Below are 23505 nucleotides of genomic sequence, written 5' to 3' on the forward strand. Positions count from 1 at the left end.
AGATTGAAAAAAGATTTTCTGCATTTATTCTTTTGGCATATTTGTATGGTTAGTAGTTTTTATGTAAAATGTAGATAGAAAAAAACTAAATTGTATTTGTACAGATAGCACTGTTGTGTAAAATAATATAGTGAAAAAGAAATTTGTATTTGTTCCATTCATGATTTTCTATGGAAATGTGTTGATTTGAATAATAACATGGAAGGGATTGTTTTCTCTCATTTAATAAATTGATCTGGTAAACATTAATAAGACTTTTTATTCAAGCACTTGAAGTTCCATGTAAACAGTTGATGAATTTCATAACAGTCTTCATAACAGTCATAACAGTAAAATTTGAAAACATTTAATATACATGAAGTAGATTAGATTTTTAGATAAACATTTTTTGATTAAATACTTATATAATCAAACATTTAGCAGTAAACAATATGACCAAATGAAAGAGCCCATATTTAAACATTCAACGTGTATTCAGAGTGAAAAAAATATGAAATAGTCACATAAATATTAGTCTTATTGGACATTTTTCAGTGGAAATGTGTAGATTTGAATAACAACATGAAAGAAATTGTTTTCTCTCATTTAATAAATTGATCTGGTAAACATTGATAAGACTATTGATTCAAGCAATTGAAGTTGCATGTAAGCAGTTGATGAACTTAACAGTCTAAGTAAAATTTGAAAAAAATTAATATAATATACATGAAGTAGATTAGATTTTTAGATAAACATTTTTTGATTAAATACTTATATAATCTGACATTTAGCGGTAAACAATGTAAACAATATGACCAAATGAAAGAGCCCATATTTAAACATTCAACATGTATTCAGAGTGAAAAATAATATGAAATAGTCACATTATAAATATTAGTCTTATTGGACATTTTTCAGTGGAAATGTAACAAGTAAGTGAACATTACAGGTAACAAATCTGCCAACCATCAGAGAAAAATTGCTAGAGAAAAAAAGTGCAAATATTAGTCTAGCAGAATGATTTACATGCTTCTTGACAAGATTGTTGGACTATGTCTCCCTTGAAGCTGGAGTACAGGTGTGCTCTGAGAAATATCTACCAACAAGTTCTGGAAGGCAAATGTTTTTAAAGAAACTTTGTGCTTTTTGTAGACGTGGTTCCCAGAATTCCTGATCTGGAAAGACACGGACAACAGCCATGTCTTTCTGGGTCCACACAACAAGGTCACAGTGGTTTGATTTTGTCACAAAAATCTCAGTTTGTACCTGTGTATAGTATGGATGATTTTTCTTCGGGAGAAGTTCACTGCCAGACAGCTGAAGGCAAAAGTTTTTGTCGTTTGCATCCACTGCCTCCTGGATGCAGGATGTCCTGTATTTATAAGGACACTTTATCTCCAGGCAGCCATTACCACAGCAGTCACATGTTGTGAGTCCATCAGGAGAAGCTCCAAGTTCAGGGAAGTCAGTGTTTATGATGAAACCACACTTTTTAACTTTTAGATTTTTGTGACAAGCTCTTAATTTAATGTAGGCCCTTTGTGCATCAACCTCATGATTCACACCCCATTTTGTTTGTACAGTAGACATGGTGTTGCCTGGGTTGCACACCTGTTTTACAACTGTAAGCGCTGGGCTTTCCAAACTGGTGGCAAATACAGCGTGCATAGAGGATGCTGTAATTCGTCCAGCTCGACATTCATACCAGGCAGAACACTTGTGCTGCAGTCTTGTGTGCTTTTCAATAGCTTCTGCCTGCTCATCAGTCACTATTGCAGCATTTTTGTATTTTTCACAGCACAGCAAAAGAGTTGACAAATCATCGGAGTGGCTGTTTTTGTTGTACAGAGAGGATAGTGACAGAGGTAACTTAACTGACTGCTCTTCTGTGTGTGTGAATAATGTGTAATACTTCTCCATTCCTGACAAACAAACAGCTTTGGCATGCTCTAATAGCGTGTCAAGCAGAGGATCCAAATCTTCCAGATTTGCATGTGGGATTTTTCTTTTTTGCGGACGGCTTCTTCTGGCTGGTGTTGAGACTTCAGCAAGGATATTTTGGTCAAGTATCTTTTTTTGAGAAGCTGAAGTACTATAGTCAATTTTATGGCCAACTTCTGCGTGAATCTTCTTCAGATTGCCAGGTAATATCCAGTAGGCTGGCTCATCTGTAACAGTTTTTGTGCCTCGTATCCTCACTGTTGCTTCCACCTTAAAAAGTAGGGCACCTATATGGGTGCAGGTCTCTGCAACCCCTGCCATGCAAGTGCAATGTGCACACTCAACAGTGCCAGTGTTGCTCAGCATGACCCACGGTGTTAACGGTGGCTCACAGAGTCTCTGAGAGTGCATAACCTGCAAACACACAATTGAAATGAATGAACATTATTTATTATACATTATTATTTATTTATTATGAATGAACATTAGTTATTTGCACTTTTTATAACTATTTTCTTTCATTGTAAATGTGTAAATGACAGGTTAATTATCTGAGTCTTTGTTGTGTGAAAATTTATATTCTCTCATTATATATTAATATTCATATTTACTCACTATAAAAGTTTTCACTCAGTCTGTTTCTCTCTCAAGGCCACACCATTCCCTGCAGAATGTTGTTTGTAGACCAGACATAGCTTCTTCCCATAACAATCCAGATTCTTTCTCAAGGTTTATTCATAACATGTTACTGTTAAGCAAAGAGTGTGTAATTTGTTATGACTCTGACTGCTTTCCATTGTTGTCACTAGGGGGGGACAAAGCCCTGCCCAGATCAGAACAGAGCAGAATGCTGTGCCATGACGACTATTCTCTCTTTGCAAAGATGATAAATAAATGTGCCGACTGAGTGAAATCCATCGATCTCCGTTTATTTACTAGGATGAATAGTTGAATACTTTTTCCCACGACAGTCTTTCTATCTTGTTATTAGACGGGCTCAAAGGAATTAAAAATGCAGTGGAATTGCTGTAATTTAATTCAAACTTGGCACTTCGCAAATCAATTAGTACTTTAATAATAACGTGTTCACACTTTATAGTACTCATACCAAGAAACATTCTGTTTGACTGTAAAATAATGTACTTTAAGAATGTACATAAAATGAAGGAGCTCAGAACTTACCTTTGTTCGAACCACAACGTATTCACAATCAGGTGGGGTAAAAATGTCCAAATCATGTACCCAGCCATTTGTAAACTGGACATGTGCCTCCATTGACTTATAATTCTTGAACTGATTCGCGGTGTAAGCACTGACACCACAGACCAGGTATGTAAATATGTCTGGGAATGTCAAATGAGGTAAATGATCGGGGTTTCTGCTCCAATTTTTTTATCTCAAACGGGTCGTTATGTCCAATTTTCGCTATTTTTTCCATGTAGCGTTTCTTGGCTTCTGGGAGAAGCTTTTCGCGATATAGCCCCCTTTGTTTAAAACTGCTTTTCAGCATTTTGGAAGAGGAGAATACAGCGCTAACACGACGAAAACGCCGAAAATGTTTTTTCTAGTCTGTGGACCCCTAATATGGCGCCGAGCGGCGAAAACGTCATATCCTGTGACGTCAACTCCAAAGCTCTATACACTGTAGTAAACTGATAAATGGAGGCAAAGGATGTCTTCCAGTCATCAATGCACACATTCAGCGACACACACAGGAGCTCTTTCAAGCTGGGCACCATTTCATTCAAAACACCTGTCCCATCAACCAGTAGTCAGAATCAGAAATTCTTTAATAATCCCAGGGCCAAATTACTCTCCTTACATGACTCCATGTGTAATAGAGTGACTATAGGACCAGCTTGATATAAAACAATTTCATACAATATATATAATTAGGAGGTCCCCGCTCCATCTCGCCAACAGTTTGGAGGTCCTTGGCCTGGAAAACTTTGAAGACCCCTGCTCCAAGACGCAGCCCCTCCTCATTTGCATATGAGGCAGAAATGCATACAGAAATGTAAAAATGACTGGCAATAAATAGCAATGAAGTAATAAATGAAGTAATAAATAGGGTAAAAAAAAAAAAAAAGAAGAAAACAGACAAAAATTTTATTAAATTCACATAAATAAGTATTTAATAAATCAAGTTGAATATTATCATGGACATTAATACATTTTGGGGGGGCAATTAATTGTATCCTTATTTATTTATTGAGCATTTATTTATTTCTGTATTTATTTTTAAATATGGTAGAGCTGGTCCTCCGTGTTCATTAACTAGAACAAAAAACCTAATTCATATTATATTTTTATGACATTATTTGGTCATTTAAAAATACCACCTGAAAAAGCTTACGATAAAAAAAAAAAAAAATAGCCAACATGATCTTTAAAAACGATCAGTCAGTCGAGTTAGTAAAGGCAATGATTAGTATGTGCTCTTATTTGGAATGTGCCCCTTCCAATAGCTATGGCGAACGCGTTAACTGAACAAATTTCTGCCTGATTAAAAAGTATAATTAGCCCAAAAATAGATAAATAAACAAATAAATAAATAAAGCTTAATTTTCTTGGGGTCTGTATAGGGTACCCTGACAAATATTCAAACATTAATTTCATATTTCTATGACAATAACGATATCGTCGGGTAAACAGTTTGCAGCTCTTCCTGTAGAGTTCTTTTTTCCGATGGGTTACTAAAATAGGTTTAGCATCTATAAACCTGTCACGCGCTCGCTACTTATTGATTTCGCGGTTCGACGTTGAGCCGTTAGATCCAGAAGTAACCGGCAGAAATCCTTTTTTTTCTGATTTTATAAGGATTTCCTAGATACGGTAAGTAGCTAATAACGACGTAATGTGTATTTTTTCAACATATTTTGGTCGCTCAAAACGTAACTTAAATAAATTAGAAACAAATTATAATTGCTAGCCAAAACGGAAGGTGGATTAACTGTTGTTTTCGGCTAATAATGAGCTTCCAACGCAGGCATTGACAGATGAGTTAATGAGATAGCATTTTTTTTGGACTGATTATGTGTAATAAACACATTATAATAAATATAAGTTAACCGATTAGTGTTCGGTAATACCATTAGCGGGCTGTGAACGGTCCAGTCATTTACAGATGGACTACAACTACAAAATAAACTTTTTACTTTCTAAATTGAGTGGAAAAATATCGTGTAAAATTGCAATACATTTGCAAGTAATTCTAGAATGTGAAAGTTACTTAACAGAGTCAAATATGTTAAGATTTAATTTTTTATTTTTGTGTCTTTGGTTTATATGTTAAACCCCCCCCCCCCCCCCTCAAAATCAAGAATCAAATTACATTAGACCAACATTTAAAAAGTAAGTGTCAGACTTCTAAAACTTATGACCTTTCCATGCACACCACACTTGGTTGGGCTGCATCAATGCACTGTGGCATAGAGATAAGCAGCCTGTGGCATTAAGTAGGTCTATTTGAACTGAAAGCCTAGATTGCTTTGGAGTCTCACTTGTTTGGTCTGACCTCCCTCATCTCCATCTTGGAAACACCCTGTAGATTTTCTATGGGCTTCAGGACATTTTCTGGTCAATGGAGAACAGGAAGCTCATTGAAGCAGCTCCTAGTACCCTTGGGAGTGTGGGTGGCTGCCAAGCCCTGCTGGAACATAAAAATCAATGTGTTGGTCTAGTGGTTAGAGCAGTAGCTTGTGCTCTGAGAAGGTTGCAAGTACCCGGTTCGATCCATACTCCAGTTGATTTAGTTTTTGATTTCTGTTTACAGTAAAATTAGAGCTATCAATCAGATGATACAATCTCGTTTTTATCCTATTTTTATTGCATTCACTTTTGTTTATTAACCTTTAAAATAGTGACAACCATGATAACAAAATCATATGATTTATTATAAGTCTAAGTGAACTGCAGCTGTGAACGGAGCTGCTGATATCGGTTTTCCTAAATTGAATTAAAGGCACAAAATTAGATGCAGTAACTCCTTTTTAACTGTAGGAGGAAGTGTTAGATGCAGGATTTTTACAAATGGGCATTAATTTGTCAATATAATACCTGTGACATGTAAACACAACACTATAAAACATCTAGTCCTTTAGGAAACTTTAAAACAATACAGATACAGTAACATGGAGGAAGCTTGATAAAGCTAAAAAATAGACAAACACTTGTAGGTAGCAACTAGGGCTGCACTTAGCACCTTTTTTAGTAATTGATCAATCTATTGATTACTTGATTAACTGAAAAAAATAATCTAAAAGGAGATACTTTTCTAAATGAACCAACATTTGGAATAAAGAAAATAATCCATTATTGCTTATTTTCAATGAAAGGCAAATGGTAAAACATGCACAAAAAAAATACATTCATAAACATAATTATATGTGTATGATATATAATATATCATTCACATATATTCATATATAAATATGTGAATAAATAAACTTAATCTTTAATAGAAATATGCATTCTATGTTTATATATTTTTTTTATTTTATCTGTAGGGTTTTGTTTTAATTACTGTTTTAATTTGGTTATTCTTTCAGCAAATGGCACGTTTTAGAGTCTGTGTGCCGTCAATTTCAATGTAGTCTATTTATATAGTGCCAAATCACTACACATTTAATCTCAAGGCATTCTACAGAGATGGTTTACTGAGATTGGTTAAAAGTTTCTGTCAACGGAAACCAGTTTGTCTTTCTGTTTAATCATTTGATTAACAAATTAGTTAATAATTATTCAATTGTTTACGCTCTGGTATCAACCATGCAAGTGAAAATGCATATAAAAATAGTAATATAAACTTTGACTCTATATTTACAGTTCTAACATTTTTATTTATATAAAATTTACACAACATTCAGCAGTCTAATGGCAGTGGGGAAGAAACTGAAACGCTCTCTATGGTGCTTCTGTAGAAGGTGGGGAGGATGGGTGGGGGCAGGTGGGCTCTCCTCATCCTCAGGGAGAAGTACATGCTGTGGGATGATGGTGTTGAAAGTATTTTTTAAAAATCGATGAACCGGCCGTTTATTTTTTCGATTAATTGAATCGGACAATAAATATTTTTAATATTAACCTATTTATTCCAAAACTAAGCATTTTAGACAGAACAGGCACACAAGTACAGGTTGCTCATTAACTGTACTGCTGCAATATAAAAAACAAATGTTTGTGTTAAAACTACACAAAATTGCATGAGAAATGTAGCTATACATCCAAAAAATATAGGGTACTTTATTTCATAAAGTGCAAAAAAGACAGGCATTTTTGTTTTTTAAAGCCCCTAAAGCAGGGGTGTCAAACTCATTTTCACTGAGGGCCACATCAGCATAATGGCTGTCCTTAAAGGGCCAGATGTAACTTATAAATGTAACTACATGTAATTGAATGTAATGTAAAATAAATGTAACTTCTCCTTAATGTTAAATAACTCATTATTTATTATAATTTATTCAAGTTTCTATGCAATTACAGTTTCATAGAAAACATATGCTTGCTTGTTGCTCTAACATAAATCCTTTTAAATTTTGTCAGCTTATGAAAACCCACATAACTCCACTAATGAAAGATCAAACTGATATAACATAAAACTGAGCTGCAAAAAACATGTATGACACATGTAGCATTTTACAAAAAAAAGCTTTGGACAGCTTTGCATCCAACTGATGGTTTGATGCATACACACATAAGACCTGCAAACATTAAATAATTACAACAACAGAAACATTTAATTTTATTTACAAAAATGTAATGATTCCCCCCCAAACATTTCCCACAGACCATCTTTTCCCATTTATGACAAACGTAATATGTGAGTTTTTTTGTGCAGCGCTGAAGCTCCTGCCACTGTTTTCTGTGCCTTGCCAAGGCTGCTCTACTGCAGGGGCTGGAAACCTGCGGTTTGTCTGCAACTTTTTTACCAGTTCAAGGATAAAATCTCTGCGTAAAAAAATATATATAATCAAACAGCTCCTGAACAGTACCAAAGCGTTTATAGGTGATATTTCCAGGAGATTATAAATTACAGCCACAGGTAGGGGTGGGTATTGCCAAAGAAGTCACGATTCGATTCAAATCACGATTCACAGGCCACGATGCGATTCTATCACGATGTATCACGATACTTGAATTATTGCGATGCAGTGCAATATTTTGTCCTCCATGTTTTGTTTTTTAATGACTCGGCGCAGTATCCCGCGGCCGGAAATGCTTGTGACACAAGGCAGCATGCGTCAACACATCCGCAGCGACATCTACTGGACTGGAAGTTGTCCAGTCGCCAACCATTCATGCAATTTTATGTATTAATTTTTTTTTTATTAATAATTGATACTTGGCAACAAGAATCGATGCAGTAGATCACGAAAATTAGAATCACGATGCATCATCATGACGATTATTTTGCACACCCCTAGCCACAGGTCAACTTCGTGTCGGAGCTTTTACAGAATCCTTTCTAATCATCTGATCCAAAACATCCACCCGACCTGTTTGTGGTTATAGTAGACTACGGGCTCTGGTTTAGCTTTGGGTCGCTGAGTGGACCGGCTTAGGTGTGGGCAGTGCTTGGACAAAGTTTTACTTTTGTCTGATACATCTGCATTTTCTCAGGGGTGGGTGATCATCCTCGGACTAGCTGTCAGAATCTGAGCCGCTCACCCCCAGTCCTCCTCATTGTTCTCTCCCCCTCCGCCCGAATCACTATAATCGATATTTTGAAGCATTTCTAAAGCCTGTTTCGCTGTTAGGTTCATTCTGAACGCCTTTTTTTCCATATTAGCTAAAAAGTTCTAGGTAGAATGCCGGTTGCTACTCAACGGTACCGAACGTCAATCAACCGCGGGAAGAATTTACAATGCAACTAATAGAGCCGTCAAAAGGACGGTTGTGGGGGGTCGAGGTAGAATTAACCATATTTAGTTTTTATGTTTTAATTTTATTTAAAAAACTAAGTGAAGATGAAGGAAATATAGAAACAGGAAAAGTCAGTTAACATGAGCAACATAAATTTAATTTTAAATATAGTTCTTTCCCTTTAAAATCTCAAAACCGTTAAAATGACGCCTGTGGGAGTTCTAGCGGGCCACATAAAATAAATGGCGGGCCACATCTGGCCCGTGGGCCTAGAGTTTGACACATGTGCCCTATGGGGTTCAAACAAGAGGATAAATATATCCAAACATTGCAATGCAAAAAGGTTAGCATGTCAACGTGCTCCTGACTAAGACTGGCACTTTTTTTGGAGGCTATGTTTCCTGCTGCAGAGAAAAGACGCTCAGAGGGTGTTGAAGTTCCGGGAGCATTCTTCTGTAATGAGAAGGACAGTACACTGTTGAATTACACCCCTGCAGCATGTCAGCAGAAAGCATAAAACCAGAATTTGCATTTATAACGTTATTTGTTTAAATAATTAGAAATGTTTTGATTTATACTTTTTTTTTCTCAAAGCATGAGTTCTGCAGTAGCAGGGCTTGATGTTAACCATCGCCCGATCTCCCGGGGCAAGTAGTTTTTATTGTTGGGAGAGTACAAATTTCATTGCATTTGCCCGCCGGGCAAGTGCAATGATCGCAAAAAAAAAAATATTTATCACTCAACATTACTTTAAAATCACAGACATTCGATGAAAACGACCAGAAGCGTTACCGGCACCATTTTTGTTATTTTGTACACATTCTCGCGTGATTTGAAAAAGCTGCGTGATTTTCTGCCAGATGGCGTGATTTTTGTTCGGGAATTGGCGGGAATCAGACAAATCTTTTTCGACTTGGCAGGCTAAAAAACAACAACAAGGCAAAGAAATGTAAGTACAGTAACACACCCACCACCTATTTTTCCCTCCACCCATTTCACCCACCACCTAGATAACCCTAGATTAAAAATTATCGGTCAAGGATTAGGAAAACTGGCATAATTGTATGCCATGCGCACAGTGTAAATATGGCTATCATATGGCAGTCTTCTGTACAGTGATGCAGGTCATACATTAAAAAATGTTCATTCAATTTTTTTCTCTCAGACATTGGAGAGGTGCATTTAAATGTTATAGAGCTAAACATGTTCAATTGGTGACCTGTTATGTAATTATTATTGTCTTGTTGCTGCATTTATTTTGTCAGAGAAAACTAATCCTGAGTCAGTTAAAAGTCAGGGAATTCTGAAATTATGTAAGACTGTGGAAACCCTGTATAAAATAACTATGTATAATGATTCTCTAGAAAAGTCACATTATATTAATAGTATTATCTTGTATAAAGATACCATGACTCTAAAATAAAAGTTATTCATTTGTGACATTGACTTCTGTCTTGTGATTTATCAAAAAAAAGTTTTTAACCTGTCAATTTTTTTTTTTTTAGATTTTTAACATTACAATTTATATTTTTCCAAGCACACAACAGTTTAAAGCAAAGTTTAGTTTGAAAAGAATGTGCAGGAAGGATTTAAAAGCATGTTATCACGGTAATGTAGGCTTGAGTTCATTATCTGACGCATGCATATACACACCAGGAACCTGTAAACTTAAAAAATACTGAATTACAAAAAAACGTTTAAAAAACAAACATGTTTCATTGATATATATACAAAAATGAAGATTAGGAACTATATTTATCAAACATTATACTGGGCAAGTAAAAATTATTTCTGGGCAAATGAAATGTGAAAGTCACTTGCCCAAAGGGCAAGTGGTAAAAATCCTTAACGTCAACCCCTGGATTGTAATTACATTTAACGCTACAATCGTTTAGAATATATTTGACCTTATTACCATATAGTCCTTGGCAGATTGAACCATATAAGGTATGATAGATTATAACCTCTGATCAAACTAAAATATCTATAAGCAATGTCTTTATAGCCCTGACTTATTTTTTGGTTAAGGTGACTTCCATCTGTATAAAACAGGTAATGTTAAATCAGATGATCATTTGCAGGTGTATGTGTTCTCACTGCATTCTGAGGACTGCAGGGGTCAAGGCCAAGAAGCTTTTCCTCAGAAGCCAGAATGGCTACAACCTCAAGCTCTCAGGTTGGTTTGCATCACTGTCGGTTTATTTCAAGCTTATCCCAGTATCATTTGTACATTTAATAATGCTCCAAACCTGTAATATTTTTTGCTCAGTTGGAGAATATACTCAGCGCAGTGTTAAAGAGTGGAGATGTCCGGCCCCTCCACGAGTTCTTGGAGATGAACGCATATAAAGGCGTCTCTATCAACTGTTCCAAACAGTTCCTGAATAAATTGGATAAACTTGTCAGCAGTGTAAGATTAGAGGCTAAACACACTTTTCAGCACTTCATTCTGTTTGTTTTTTAAAATACAGAGAAAAAAAACAATAAATTTTTTTAACTCTTTAGAGCTTGGATAAAAAAGAAACCAGATCAGCCTGTTTGGGTTTTGAAAGCCTCCACAAATGTGGGAAAGATCTGAAGTTACCTGGTGGGCAAGGAGTCTCAGGTTTAATTTCTCAGGGGCTAATTCAGAAGATAAGTATAACAATACACATGCAACATATGCAATGATCCCTGTAAATATTTTTAAGTTTTGCCTTTATTTTTGGTGCACATGGTGCAGTGGTTTGAAAAATGCAGGAAACTATGGATCCAACAAGGTCCACATTGGGATAAAACCATGTATGTCCTCTGTGAGAACTTCCTAAATGTCTTAATGGTGAGTCATATTTGTTAGTTAGTGCGTATATTAGCTTTAGATGTTTTGTCCCTAAAGTTTCTCCTCATGGTTCTTCTTTTGCAGATGGTTCATGAGTCATGCAAAGAGGGTATGTCTCTTTAATTTATAGTTTTTGTTCCCTTCTTGAAATGTTATTTAGCTTCAGCTATAATATTACTGACAAGGATAACAGTGATTTCTTCAATTTAAATGTATAGAAAAGTTTTCAAATTGTTCAGTAGATAATTGCCTTCCATTTCCATGCCTGTTTTTCTTCTATCTAGTCAGTTAACAGAATTGCTTGGATACATTGAACTTCTTTACAAACTGGATTTCCTAACTTTATTCCTCAGGAACATCTGAAGTCACTGACTCCTTCCTGTATCCGGTCGGCCAGTTAGCAGTAGACCCCAGAATATACATTCTGATCCAGAAAGAGGTTGGAAATAATTGGTGTTACTAATTCTTTGGGGAAGGAAAATGAGTCTGATATACTGAGGTCTTAGCTCATAGATACTATAATGTTGCTGTAACAGGCAATTCGTAAATACAACATCATTCTGGATAAAATGCCACTGGATTTTAAGAAGAACAGGAGACTCCTTACATCCCAAGAGGCGTCTGATATCATGTATGTAACTGTAGTGTTTTTATTGTAATTAGTTACCAATTCTAAAGTTATGCTATGCTTGGTTCAACCTTGTATTTATTTTTCTGCAGGACCAAACTGGCAGGACGGATTCTGGACAGTGGTGGTAAGTTTATATTTATACCATTAACTCAACTGCCATTTTTCTCCTTAATAAATTCAAATACTCATTTTCTCACAGATTATGACATGCAGTCATCCCTGATGGAGGCATTATTCAGAATGGTGACCCCTGATCAGAGGAAGAAGCTTGCAGACCGATGGTTCAGCATGGGGCATGTGGCCACTGCTTTTGCCCAGATCAGTGATTCAGAGTTTGAAACGGTAAAAGGCTTAGTAGTAATAATTATTTGCTTGAGTAACATGTCTAAGTTGCACTTTTAGATGAAACAAAAACCAAAACAGAAATGTGTTGTTTTAGGCTTGCAGAAGGTTTCTGAACATGGTGAATGGGATGCAAGGAGACAAAAGAAGGTACAAGTATGCAGAAAGTACACACTGCTGCACAGGCACTGATGAAATTGGAGGTTCCTTTGGGCTGTTTGCATGCTTAATACAAATACATTCAGTTTTCTGTTACCGTTCATCTTTACCTTGCAGTGTTAACATGCAGCAGCTTACATACTTGTTTGTATATTTGGTCAATTTCTAAACATTTAGGCTTTTTGTCATAATGTTTAACTCTTTTTTTATTGAATACCTGTCCATTTTCTGCTTCAGAGTGTGCTCTTACCCTTGTTTGAAAGTTTATTTGGGCAAATATGAGGTCAGTATCACCAAGATTTATCTTACAATGTAACTTAAATATTTATTATTACTTTGGAACTTAAGTTAAACTGACTGTTATCAAAGGAAATGTTCTTGTGTGAATGATTATCTTGTTTGGAAACACTATAAATAGTAATACATTTGTCCAAAAGTATATGTCATTAAAAAATGCTTGTCGTGTTAGCTGCTGATGCCATCTGATGAAAAACTTGAGGAATTCTGGATTGACTTCAACCTCGGCAGCAGGAGCATCTCCTTTTATTTTTCTTTACCTGATGAAGAGGTACAGGCAGACCAGTGTTACACTGTGTTCATCAAAGACATCATTTCTTACTTCTAATGAAAGGTTAAGATCAATTAGAGCCACATTTTTCTTCTTTCTAGGATGCTCACTGGGAAACAGTGTGCATTGATGAGCATGAAGTCCAAAGCTACACAGTCACAGGTTGCCAGTGCACCAAATTAACTTGTTTTCTCTGTCTTTAAGTGTTTTTACTACAACCCAGTAAAATGAGAATATAAATCACAAATTGTTCTTTATCTGCAGAGGTGGGCAAGAGGCAAATCTTGCAGATAAAGCTGTCAGAGGTGATTGTTATTGACTCAATGGAAGGATCCATTCTCTGCATCCAATTTAGCTCCTCATTGGACATACTGCAAGCTGCTCAAAATGTTTTTGGGAATGACAAAAACAAAGTAAGTGAGCGATTTTTGTACAGTTTTGAGTACAATGTAATCAATAAAATAAAAGCCTTTCTTTTGATGTGGATTTTTACTTAAATGGAGTTTAGTGAAAAGAGATTGTTTTGGTCACAATGCATTGTTAATTAATTAGTGTCTTATTCTGGCAGAGCATCCATGAAGTGAAAGCTGCAGTTAAAGCCACAGAGGCAGATAACATTGCCCAGGTATGCACAAGCTTGACCTCATGCATTATTTACATTCACGATATGTTCAAAGAGGCTTAAACATGCGGGTTGATCCTTTTTAGATAAGTTTATGTGACTATGATCAAATTTCCCAGAATGTCTTCTACCATGTTAGAGCTGGAAATGCATATGTTGACGTTAGAGGGTGTCTGCTGCATAGCAATCTTCACAGGTGGTTCCAGAGAGCCAGGTGTCTCTTGGTGAAACTGAGAAAACCCCTGCACCCTACGACCTGCCCACCGCAACTGCACAGGCAACACTTTAGTATTTTATCTAAAAATCAAAAAAGCTGTGGTCAGTTGTTTTACTTTTTAGTATAATTTTAACTAATCAGATAGTCCTTTGCCTTCCAGATGGTGACCCCTGCTAAAAAGAGGATGTCAGAGTCCACAACCTATATAAGCAGCAATGAGAGAGGAAGTGTAAAGACTAGCAGTTTTCTTCCAGATAAATCATCAAGTGAGTAACACCTAATCATAAAACTGATTAGTAACACCTAATCAGTGTAAATATATTGTTTCATAATTTTAAGTGTAATTTTGGGTTGTGTAGCAAATTAGTAAATGCAAGCTTTAACGTTTAAATGTTGTTTTTTTAATTCATTTTGTTACCGTATTTTCACGACCAAAAAGGCGCACCGTACTAAAAGGTGCAGTCTCAGTTATGTGTGCCATTACTGTATTTAACACAGACATAAGGAGCACCGGATTATAGGGCGCGGGTTTTATATACAGGTACATGTCCTCTACTTCGTTTAAATACCTCTACTGCGTATTTAAAAATAGAGCGGGGGCAAAACTGAGTATGTTTGTGCTTTATTCATGTATTTATTACAAAGTATTAATCAAACCTGGGAGCTGGCCATGAGACAGACACATCGCTGATGACACAGAGCGCTGTGATCACTCCTTTGAAACAGTTTATTGACGCATAAATTAACTTAAAATGCAGAAATCTGCTGGCAGAAAATGTTTTATTATCCTGGTGCCTGCAGTTTAGATTATTTAGATGAAAAACACCTACCATTTGCTGCGGTGAACCACGAGGAGGCGACCCGGCCAGAGGCTGCTGTTGCATGGGATCCTACTGACAGCGCACTGCTGTATGTGGGGGTCTTAGCGGCTCCAACAGAAATAATATTGGAAGGCAGGATCGTAATCTGGATGAACTGACTGCAGTAATTAAGTTTTCAGGTGGACTTTCACACTTAAAAACATATTAAAAGTACTTTATTCCCACTGATCACAGTAAATATAGCTGCAAGGCAAAGAAAGGATAGAGTAGCTCCGCCCAACGCGCGTCAGACACACTTTTGCACCAGCTTTGCAGCTGGAGCTGCAAAGCTGCTTCAGCCGCGCGTCAGAGCTAACTGGTACAATCAGCAAAAATGAAGCAGCAGACGCGATTTTGCTGCTCTTGCTGTGTCCAGTGTTCACACCGATGTCGAGCGGTTGAAGTTCCTTTGTCAGACCTCCCGGAATAACAGCAAGCACAGCGGTCATTTCTTTCACCATGTTTTTCACATCGGCTGTGAGATGGGTCACAGATTAACAGTGATGGTGATGACTGGAAAAAACCACCTGGTCTCCTTACATACACCTCTCTCAGCCACTCTTTCATCATCTCTTCAATGAGGAAATGATGAAAGAGTGTTCTTTTATACACAATCCACGCCCACACTTCCCCCTTTACCGTTCTCATGGTGGTCTCAAACGTCCGCAGTAACAACACACATAGGTCGCACCACACTATAGGGCGCGCCGCACATTTTGAGGGGAAAAAAAATACATTTATATGCGCCTTATTGTCGCGAAAATACGGTACTTAAATTCCTATAGTTGCCATATTGCTTTTGCGGCACACTTCATTTTCCCATGCTGATCTCTTTTTCCAGCAGCATTGCCTATCTATCAAGATCTCTTGTCATGACAGAACTGTAGGTCAAGTAGGGATGGAACGGTTTATGAAAACCATCCGAACCGTTCAGTTCGACTGTCTCGGTTCGATTTGCATGTGTTGGGTTCGGTTCATGCGCTGCTCCTTTTTCTCACAGAAGAAGCGATTACACTCCAGAGCAGAAGGTGGCGGTACTGCGACCAAAGCCAACCAGTTGGGTGTAGCAGAAAAAAATCAGTTGTTGTGGAGAATTGTGTGGGTATGGCGAGTGGGAAACAACAGGAGTTAGAAGACGCGCCAGCAGCACTTTATAGGTCTGCTGTATGGGACCACTTTGCATTTAGAGTGACCTACGATGATGGTGGAAAGAAAGTTGTGGATAAAAGTGCAACAGTGTGCAAGCATTGTGCAACACGTTTTGTTTATGCTAACAGCAACATGACCAACATGTCAGGCTAACCCCGCAATCCCACATACTCCGTCAGCACTCCGCCCCGCTGCGTTTCAGACCGCCTGCACAAAGCAAAGCCTACAGCCTGTGGGACGGGAGCGGAGCCTACAGCCTATGGGAGCGGAGCTCCGCTCTGAGTTCCTTGGAGATTGTAGAGGGCATGCGCAAGATGATTAAATTCAAAGCAGCAAAACATGTGGACATGATCCAGGGTTTCCGCAGATCATTAAAAATTAAAAATAATTACAATTCATTAATTTTTGGGGATTTTTTCATTAATTTCATTAATTTTTATGGGATTTCAGTGTAACAATCAACATATACCGAACCGACCCGAACCGAAAACCGTGACCACGAAACCATGAACCGAACCAAATGGATTTTGTGAACCGTTCCACCCCTAAGCTCAAGGCATGGTTATTATTTTCTCTTCTTTTTTTGTTCATCACAGCGAAAAACAACAGCAAGATCCCAATGGTGAAGCTCTCTGTGTGTGGCACAACTATCATGAACTGCAGCACTAACACAACTCCACACAGTACAAATATGGTTGACAGGAGCGGGCAGGTTTGTCACAAAACAAAACTTCATTTATGCACCATTTGATATTAGTCTCTCATAAAATACTAATAAGATAAGAAGATGACACTACATATTTAAAAGTTCAAAGCATATTTTTATTTTTGAAAAGCACTGTATGTTGAGCTCAGGAGTTAATAATAATAGCTCCACTATAACAGAAACATTTTATTAGAACAGCAATTACCTGGTAGCGGAAAGTTAGTTATAACAGTATTTTTTGGTTTTCTGATTAATTCTTGTTAGACTAAATTGGATAAACCTCAAAACAGGTTTTGTAAAAAAAAAAATGTGTTCAGTGTCCTACCTCTTTTAGTCTCTAAGGCTGAGATTCATCTCATTACTTGTGCCTCAGTGTAGGGCATAAGCTCAAGGAGCTTCTGAAGGGTAGAGCAAAACAGCTTCATCTTATATCTAGGGGAAACACAACAAATCTCTAGCCTTTAAAGATTTATTTCTTTCAAGGGCTCCTTTGTAAATCAGTTGTTACAATCTGTGCCTTTAAATACACTCACAGATTTAAATATTCTGCCATTGAACACATCTACACAAACTCTACGATTTTATTTTCAAATGATCTAATCCATTTTCATTTGTTTGTCAATGACCAATGAGAACGATAAAGCAAAAAGGACATTATGCTGTATGAAATCATTTGCCTTCAGAGTAAACCTTTAAAACTAAAAAGACAATACAGAACTAAATTTTTAGTTAAATACAATTTTCTGATCCCTCTGTTTACAAATACTCAAAGATAAATTTTGACTAAAATAAAAGCATAATAAATTTAATGTTCATTATGAAAAAAGTGACAATTTTCACACTTTATCAGCACTGGTCTACCCCCATTTTGGCGATGAAACACCGTGCTTAATTTTTGCTATACTTTCTCAAGGGACTCTGCGCCCAACTGTATTGTCTTCTTATGGCGCAGAGGATCCGAAATGAACTGTTTGACTCACTGGCCAAGTGGACCAGTGGACAAAATTATTTACCAGCCAAGTGTCATGATGTTACAAAGTTCAGACCTAAATGTAGAAAACCGAACAGAGAGACCAGGGAAAAGGTTTAACGGGTTTTATTGAAGAAGTTTAGCAGAGGGAGAAGTGTTGCTCTGAACACTGCTCAACCAGAACTGTAAAGTGAGGGGAAGACACAGCGGTTAGTTCAGGCTCAGTGGGGAATTTGACTCGAGAACGTGGGGAAGAGGATTTGGTTGCAGACTCACGTTTCCAGAGAAGTTGTTGAATCCTTGACTCCTGTCTTTGTGCTCCGGTTCCAGTGTTTGTCTGATTCAGTGGAGGGCAGAACAGGGTTTACCCATAATGCGGTTGAAAGTTGGTGAACGAAGAAACTGACTGCCACTCAGATTTCCTGCGGTACTTGAATGGGTCGTAGTGGAGATTATCTCTTTCTCAGTGAGAAGCTCAAACAATCTTTTGGGGAAAGTGGATCCAAACCTCCTGTTTGAATCCCAGCTCAGTTTGAAGCTCAGTTGATCCTTCCAGGGAGTGAAGGTCTGAGAAATCCAGTGTGCAGGATGACTTCCTGCCGAGCGGCAAAGAAAAAAAACAATGTTAAACTCAGGTTGACAAAAAGCTCAGCTTGACTCAGCAAAAAACTCAGCTTGGCTAGAGTACCCTAAACTGGCAAACACTCTGGCGTCGAAGTAGTGGCGGTCAGCAGCTTAAGAACACTCCGTTTAACGAGGAAACCATCAGCAGGTGTGTGAGGAGGCGGACCAGACCCCGGCACCTCCTGGTGGATGAAGGGAGACAAACACAGAAACACAAACACAAAAACAGGAGTCCTGATACCAAGGATTATTTTTACAGGCCAGAAAAAAAATACATGTTCTCTCATATAATTTTAAGGAACAAATTATCTCTTTAAGGCATTATGTTTAATGCAAACAAAGTAGCAGTTAACAGTAATGTAGTTTCATTAAACAAAGTTTAAATTAAGAATTTCATTCAATCTCATTCAAAAAAGTGCAAAATACTTTTATCTGATAGAATGACCATAACGTAACCCGTCCAAAAAACGGCAGACTATTTTCATTTGTTATGTAGTCCATATATAAAGGCGTAGCCTTTTTTCAAATGGCATGGGCAGAGTAAAGCAATGTTTTCATCTTTGCGGTGTGCTCACTGTACGTACATCTGTCTATTGGCGTGTGAGCGACACAGGGACAGAGAGAGACTTACCAAAATAAAAGAAGAAAGGACGTGACCAAAGCTCAACTTTGGTTCAAACATTCACTTACCTTGTGGCGGATGCTGCTCGTGCATGAACTCTCCAAATGAAACATTTTGTCACATTTAATGAGTGAGGAGTTAATTTCTGATCCTGTGTGTGTACAGCAACACAGATGAGTTGAACCTGTATTGCAATAGTCATTAAGCAAGCAAGTTGTCCCTTTGTTGAAACTCAGTAATCATGTCTTGACATGTTGTGCCTTAGTCAGAATAGGGTGTCCAAGTCTGGCTTTTCTGATTTCCTCTTATTTGAACTGTCTCAAAGTGGTACTGACACTAATGGTGAAGAACAGTCAAGGATTTAAGTCTTGGTTTGAACACAGTTTACTTCCACATATAGATATTGACAGCCACAGAGCTGGGGATGTAAGGACAACTAACACAATTTAAAGCTAGTATTTATAACCTGTAAAACCCTGCATTAAATCTCACTTGTGTAAGATGTTAGCTTATAGATTTGAGTCTGGTAAATTATTTTCTTTTATTTATTTATATTAAAAAAAGGCATTTGGAAGTTGTATGTTAACATTTATGGGTCATTCAGTATGTATTGCATGTCCATTTCTTACAGAAAATGCCAGTCGCTGGAGCAGAAGACGTCACTGTATTTGGACAAGGAGTGGAGAAGTCTCAGGGTATTTCTAAAGCACCTTTTAATGGAACTCCAGAGGTGGGAGGTATGGAGCCAACTTGTATGGTGTCATCTCCATGTCATTTATTTGTTCTGCCCATCCCCTGGACCAGGTGAGTCCAATCTGCACAGTGAAGTGAATTGGACTCATCTGGCTCAGTGGCAGAACAAATACTTGACATGGAGATGACTTATTGACTCCACATCTCCCTCCTCTTGAACTTGTTACCAAAATATTTCTGTAATTGTTTAGCCTCCTAAAGCTCTATCTGACTACTTTACTTTCAGAGACCTATTTTGTACCTGACACACAGCCCAGCTCAGCATGTAACACGTAGGTCAAAGAGTACGCCTCTTTGCAATTTAAAAACAGTGTTCATATAAATAGAACATATCAATAGAGGTCTGTTGTTTCATGTTGCAGGAAATCAAACTGGAGCAAATTATCCATGTCTGAAATGCTAACAATGCCAACTCAGAAAATGGGATCAGTACCGGGTAAAGACATTTAATAGTTGATATCAACATGGCTCATTTCTGTTACTCTAGGCATTGTGGACTTAAATTAATGAACAAATCTTAAATATGCAGATGATCTAATTATAAGTGTTATTATTTTTCTTTTATTTAGAGCCTAATTGGGGTACTTTTGAACCCCAGAAGCACTGCACTTCCTCAGGACGGATGTCAGTTCCTGCCTCAAGTCTTAAGCTCCAACAGCAATTCCATAATGAACTCAATGAGCGCCTTCAGAAGGTCCTTAATGATGTGAGCAAAGATCCTCCCCGACAGGAATCAACTGATCAACAGAGAAAAACTTCTGATTCCAAAAGGGGCTCTGACAAAACAAAGTTATACAACACACGTGGTTCCAAGAGTGTTCCAAAAATACAAAATACTCAGAGAACCAGTGTCTCAAAAAACGCAAAAAGAGAGGAGATGTCACTTCAGGTGGACATTGGTCCAACAAAAGCTTCAGATAAGAAGACCTGCACAAATAAAACTGTTGAGGACCACAAAGAATTTGAGGCCAAAGGTTGCAAAAAAACTGCAATTTCAACCAAAGAAAAAGTAGGAATTCCATGTTTTAATTCATCTCAATAAGCTTTCTTAATATTCATAATTATTTAATTAATCGGATTATTCTCGTTCATTCTCTTAATTTAGAGCAACTCAAATGTCACAGCCACCATGATGAAGCGTATCTCCAGCCATTATGAGATTGAAACCAAAACCCTAAGAAAAAACAGCTCAGATAAAAGTTCTCCAAGTTGGATTCCCCCGCTAACAGACAGGTATGCTCATTAAGGAACACACTGGATTATTTTCTCTCTTTAGATCAACTCATCTCACTTAGTATAGAACAGCACCACATGTACCATACTGTGTGATTGTTCTTATTTCTTTATCTGATAGACCAATCTTTAACAAGGAGGTGATACCTGCATGTAGAGTAAGTCTTCAACTAATGTCTTGACTTTACCTAAGAGTTGACTTTTTGCACTTCTTTGCTCTGCTCGTTTAACTGAAGATATTGTTTATATGCATCAGAAAGACAAACTTGGAACCATTAGCCTTGGAAAACTCTTAAATTCTACCAGAGGATCTGACAGGTAATGCAACAGTTTGACAAAAACCTGGAAAAATTGTAGGGAAATGATCAATCCTGGGGTTGAAAATTAAGAGCGTTGTATTTAATTCTTCTGTTTTGTAGGAATGATAGCTTTGCATTCAAAGTTGATTCACCGATCTCCGTTAGGGTAACAGCTTGTTTTTATTTTTATTTCTTTCCTATGCATTTCTTTTCTTGGATCCCACATATTATTTCATAACCCTTGTTCCTTTACTTTTTCCCTCTTTCCTTCCATATGTTGTCTCATCTCTCTTTTTCCTCTTTACACCCTTCCTTCCTTCCTTCCTTCCTTACTTACTTACTTACTTACTTACTTACTTACTTACTCTATATTCCCAAATACACTGCTAAAAACAAAATAAATCAAAGGACACTTAAAATTATATCAATATTAAAAATCCTGGATATTCATACTTGTATATAATGGGTTTTGTTTTTAGCAACAAAATGGAGTCCCATTATTTGATGAAAATAGATTTCTTCATGATAAAATCTTATGATCAAGAAAAAAATGATTTGGCATCCCAGTCCAATTTCCTAAAATGTGATCAATGGAACTCGACATGGCGCTCAGTGGTTTGTTTTACCCTATGTTCCTGTATCAGACCATGCTCATTATGAACTGATGGACCCTGTCCCGAGTTATCCATACCAGAGCACAGCTCAGCTCCTGGACACTCTGAGGTGCATTCTATCATTATATGGATGTCTAATTGACTTAAACATGATGTGCCACAGATATTGGATTTAGGTCAGGGTACCATGGAGGTCAGTCATTGGCTTTAATCCCTTTTTCCTCCAGTAATTGCCTGCATCCTCTTGTCAAACAAAGCTGGGTATAATTGTGCTGCAGTGGGAACCTAGAACCGCCTGCATGGTCAGGTCCTGATTCCTAATAAAATTCAGGATGCTGTTGTTTATCCTCTACAAGTCTCTGAGTCTTTCACATGTATCACACAAGCTCAGAGCGAACATTTTGTCATATGTTTAGAGAACAGAGTGCCATAGCTCAATTTGCCAATTCTACTGTTCCCTAGCAAATGCCAGCCATGCTCACCAGATATGGGCAGTGAGCACAGGGCCTGCTAGAGAATGTCAAGCCCTCAGATCACCCTCATTAAGATAGTTTTTTTTTTATCTTTGATTTTATTGACCACATGATTTTTATGGTTGATTTTTATCTTTGATTTTATTTGCACTGTGTAGCACTTTGAGATTTTTCTTAATGAAAAGTGCGGTACAAAATTGGATTTATTATTATTATTATTATAGTTTCTAATGAGAATGAGAAATTCAAGCTTTTGACTCTCTAGAGATCAATTTATAGGGCCCTGGCAGAGCTCATTCTGTTCCTCATTTTCTAGAGGTAGAGACCAGTCCTGCTGATGGTTTAAGGACCTTAAACAAATGATTAACAATTCCCTCTGCTGATAAACTGAACAGATGAATGTTCCAGATGTTTAAGTTACTTAATATTATACTCTCTGAAAAGTGTTCCCTTGATGTTTTAAGTAGTGTATTTGGCATAAATTCATTTTGAGCTGTAGTGTTTTCTACATGAACAATGCAGTCGGTAATTATGAATGTTTTAAATGTTCTCTTTGACTTTAGGGAGAGAATCAAACCAAATCAAGCAGGTAAACCTAATTATTTTATACAGAATTTGATAATTAAGGTAAAATGAAATCCTCAGAGGTTTGACTTCTGAGATTAAAAAAAAAAAAGTTGTAGGACGTGTTTAATTAATGTTTGTTGTTTTTAAAGTGGCTACAACAACTCTACAATTCACACCTCAGCTAAGAAAGGACAACCTGTGGCAAAGGTAAGCTGAGATTTTAGGTTGTGTTTAATAAAGAGTAGTCAAAATAATTTAGTTTGAACAAGATTGGCTGCTTCTTGACCTTTTACATCTGCAGTTGTCACCTTGTTTCTTGCAGAAGAAGCTACATGTGAAAAAGCATCTGTTCAGTGACACTGACACAGACAATGCCCCGACAGATATCAGCTGGCTAAGAGAATCCTCCAGAAAGTCCAAAGCTCAAGTCATTACGTACACCAGACACGCTAAGCTCAAACCCAAAACAGCCCCACCTCATTCTCCAGGTCCATAGA

General features: G+C 37.2%; 1 protein-coding gene across 1 annotated transcript in view; it reads left to right on the top strand.

Moving 5' to 3' along the window:
* The first annotated feature begins 4680 nt into the window (after window positions 1–4680).
* sycp2 (synaptonemal complex protein 2) overlaps window positions 4681–23505 on the top strand; it is a 36388-nt gene continuing 17563 nt past the window's right edge. Inside the window, exons 1-30 of the mRNA XM_038283025.1 lie at window positions 4681–4755; window positions 10863–10957; window positions 11051–11191; window positions 11287–11415; window positions 11495–11599; window positions 11684–11708; window positions 11953–12038; window positions 12136–12230; window positions 12320–12354; window positions 12430–12572; window positions 12670–12722; window positions 12969–13014; window positions 13201–13299; window positions 13401–13461; window positions 13564–13712; window positions 13868–13924; window positions 14106–14198; window positions 14299–14404; window positions 16744–16859; window positions 19701–19764; window positions 20049–20094; window positions 20185–20258; window positions 20392–20831; window positions 20928–21055; window positions 21177–21213; window positions 21312–21373; window positions 21475–21520; window positions 23005–23030; window positions 23158–23215; window positions 23331–23496. Of these exons, the coding sequence (XP_038138953.1) occupies window positions 10934–10957; window positions 11051–11191; window positions 11287–11415; window positions 11495–11599; window positions 11684–11708; window positions 11953–12038; window positions 12136–12230; window positions 12320–12354; window positions 12430–12572; window positions 12670–12722; window positions 12969–13014; window positions 13201–13299; window positions 13401–13461; window positions 13564–13712; window positions 13868–13924; window positions 14106–14198; window positions 14299–14404; window positions 16744–16859; window positions 19701–19764; window positions 20049–20094; window positions 20185–20258; window positions 20392–20831; window positions 20928–21055; window positions 21177–21213; window positions 21312–21373; window positions 21475–21520; window positions 23005–23030; window positions 23158–23215; window positions 23331–23496 (2710 nt within the window). The 5' untranslated portion in view covers window positions 4681–4755; window positions 10863–10933. The remainder of the gene's footprint in view (window positions 4756–10862; window positions 10958–11050; window positions 11192–11286; window positions 11416–11494; window positions 11600–11683; window positions 11709–11952; window positions 12039–12135; window positions 12231–12319; window positions 12355–12429; window positions 12573–12669; window positions 12723–12968; window positions 13015–13200; window positions 13300–13400; window positions 13462–13563; window positions 13713–13867; window positions 13925–14105; window positions 14199–14298; window positions 14405–16743; window positions 16860–19700; window positions 19765–20048; window positions 20095–20184; window positions 20259–20391; window positions 20832–20927; window positions 21056–21176; window positions 21214–21311; window positions 21374–21474; window positions 21521–23004; window positions 23031–23157; window positions 23216–23330; window positions 23497–23505) is intronic.

This window comes from Cyprinodon tularosa, unplaced genomic scaffold (assembly GCF_016077235.1).
Source record: "Cyprinodon tularosa strain WSP-4 unplaced genomic scaffold, ASM1607723v1 ctg19, whole genome shotgun sequence".
Lineage (NCBI taxonomy): Eukaryota > Metazoa > Chordata > Actinopteri > Cyprinodontiformes > Cyprinodontidae > Cyprinodon > Cyprinodon tularosa.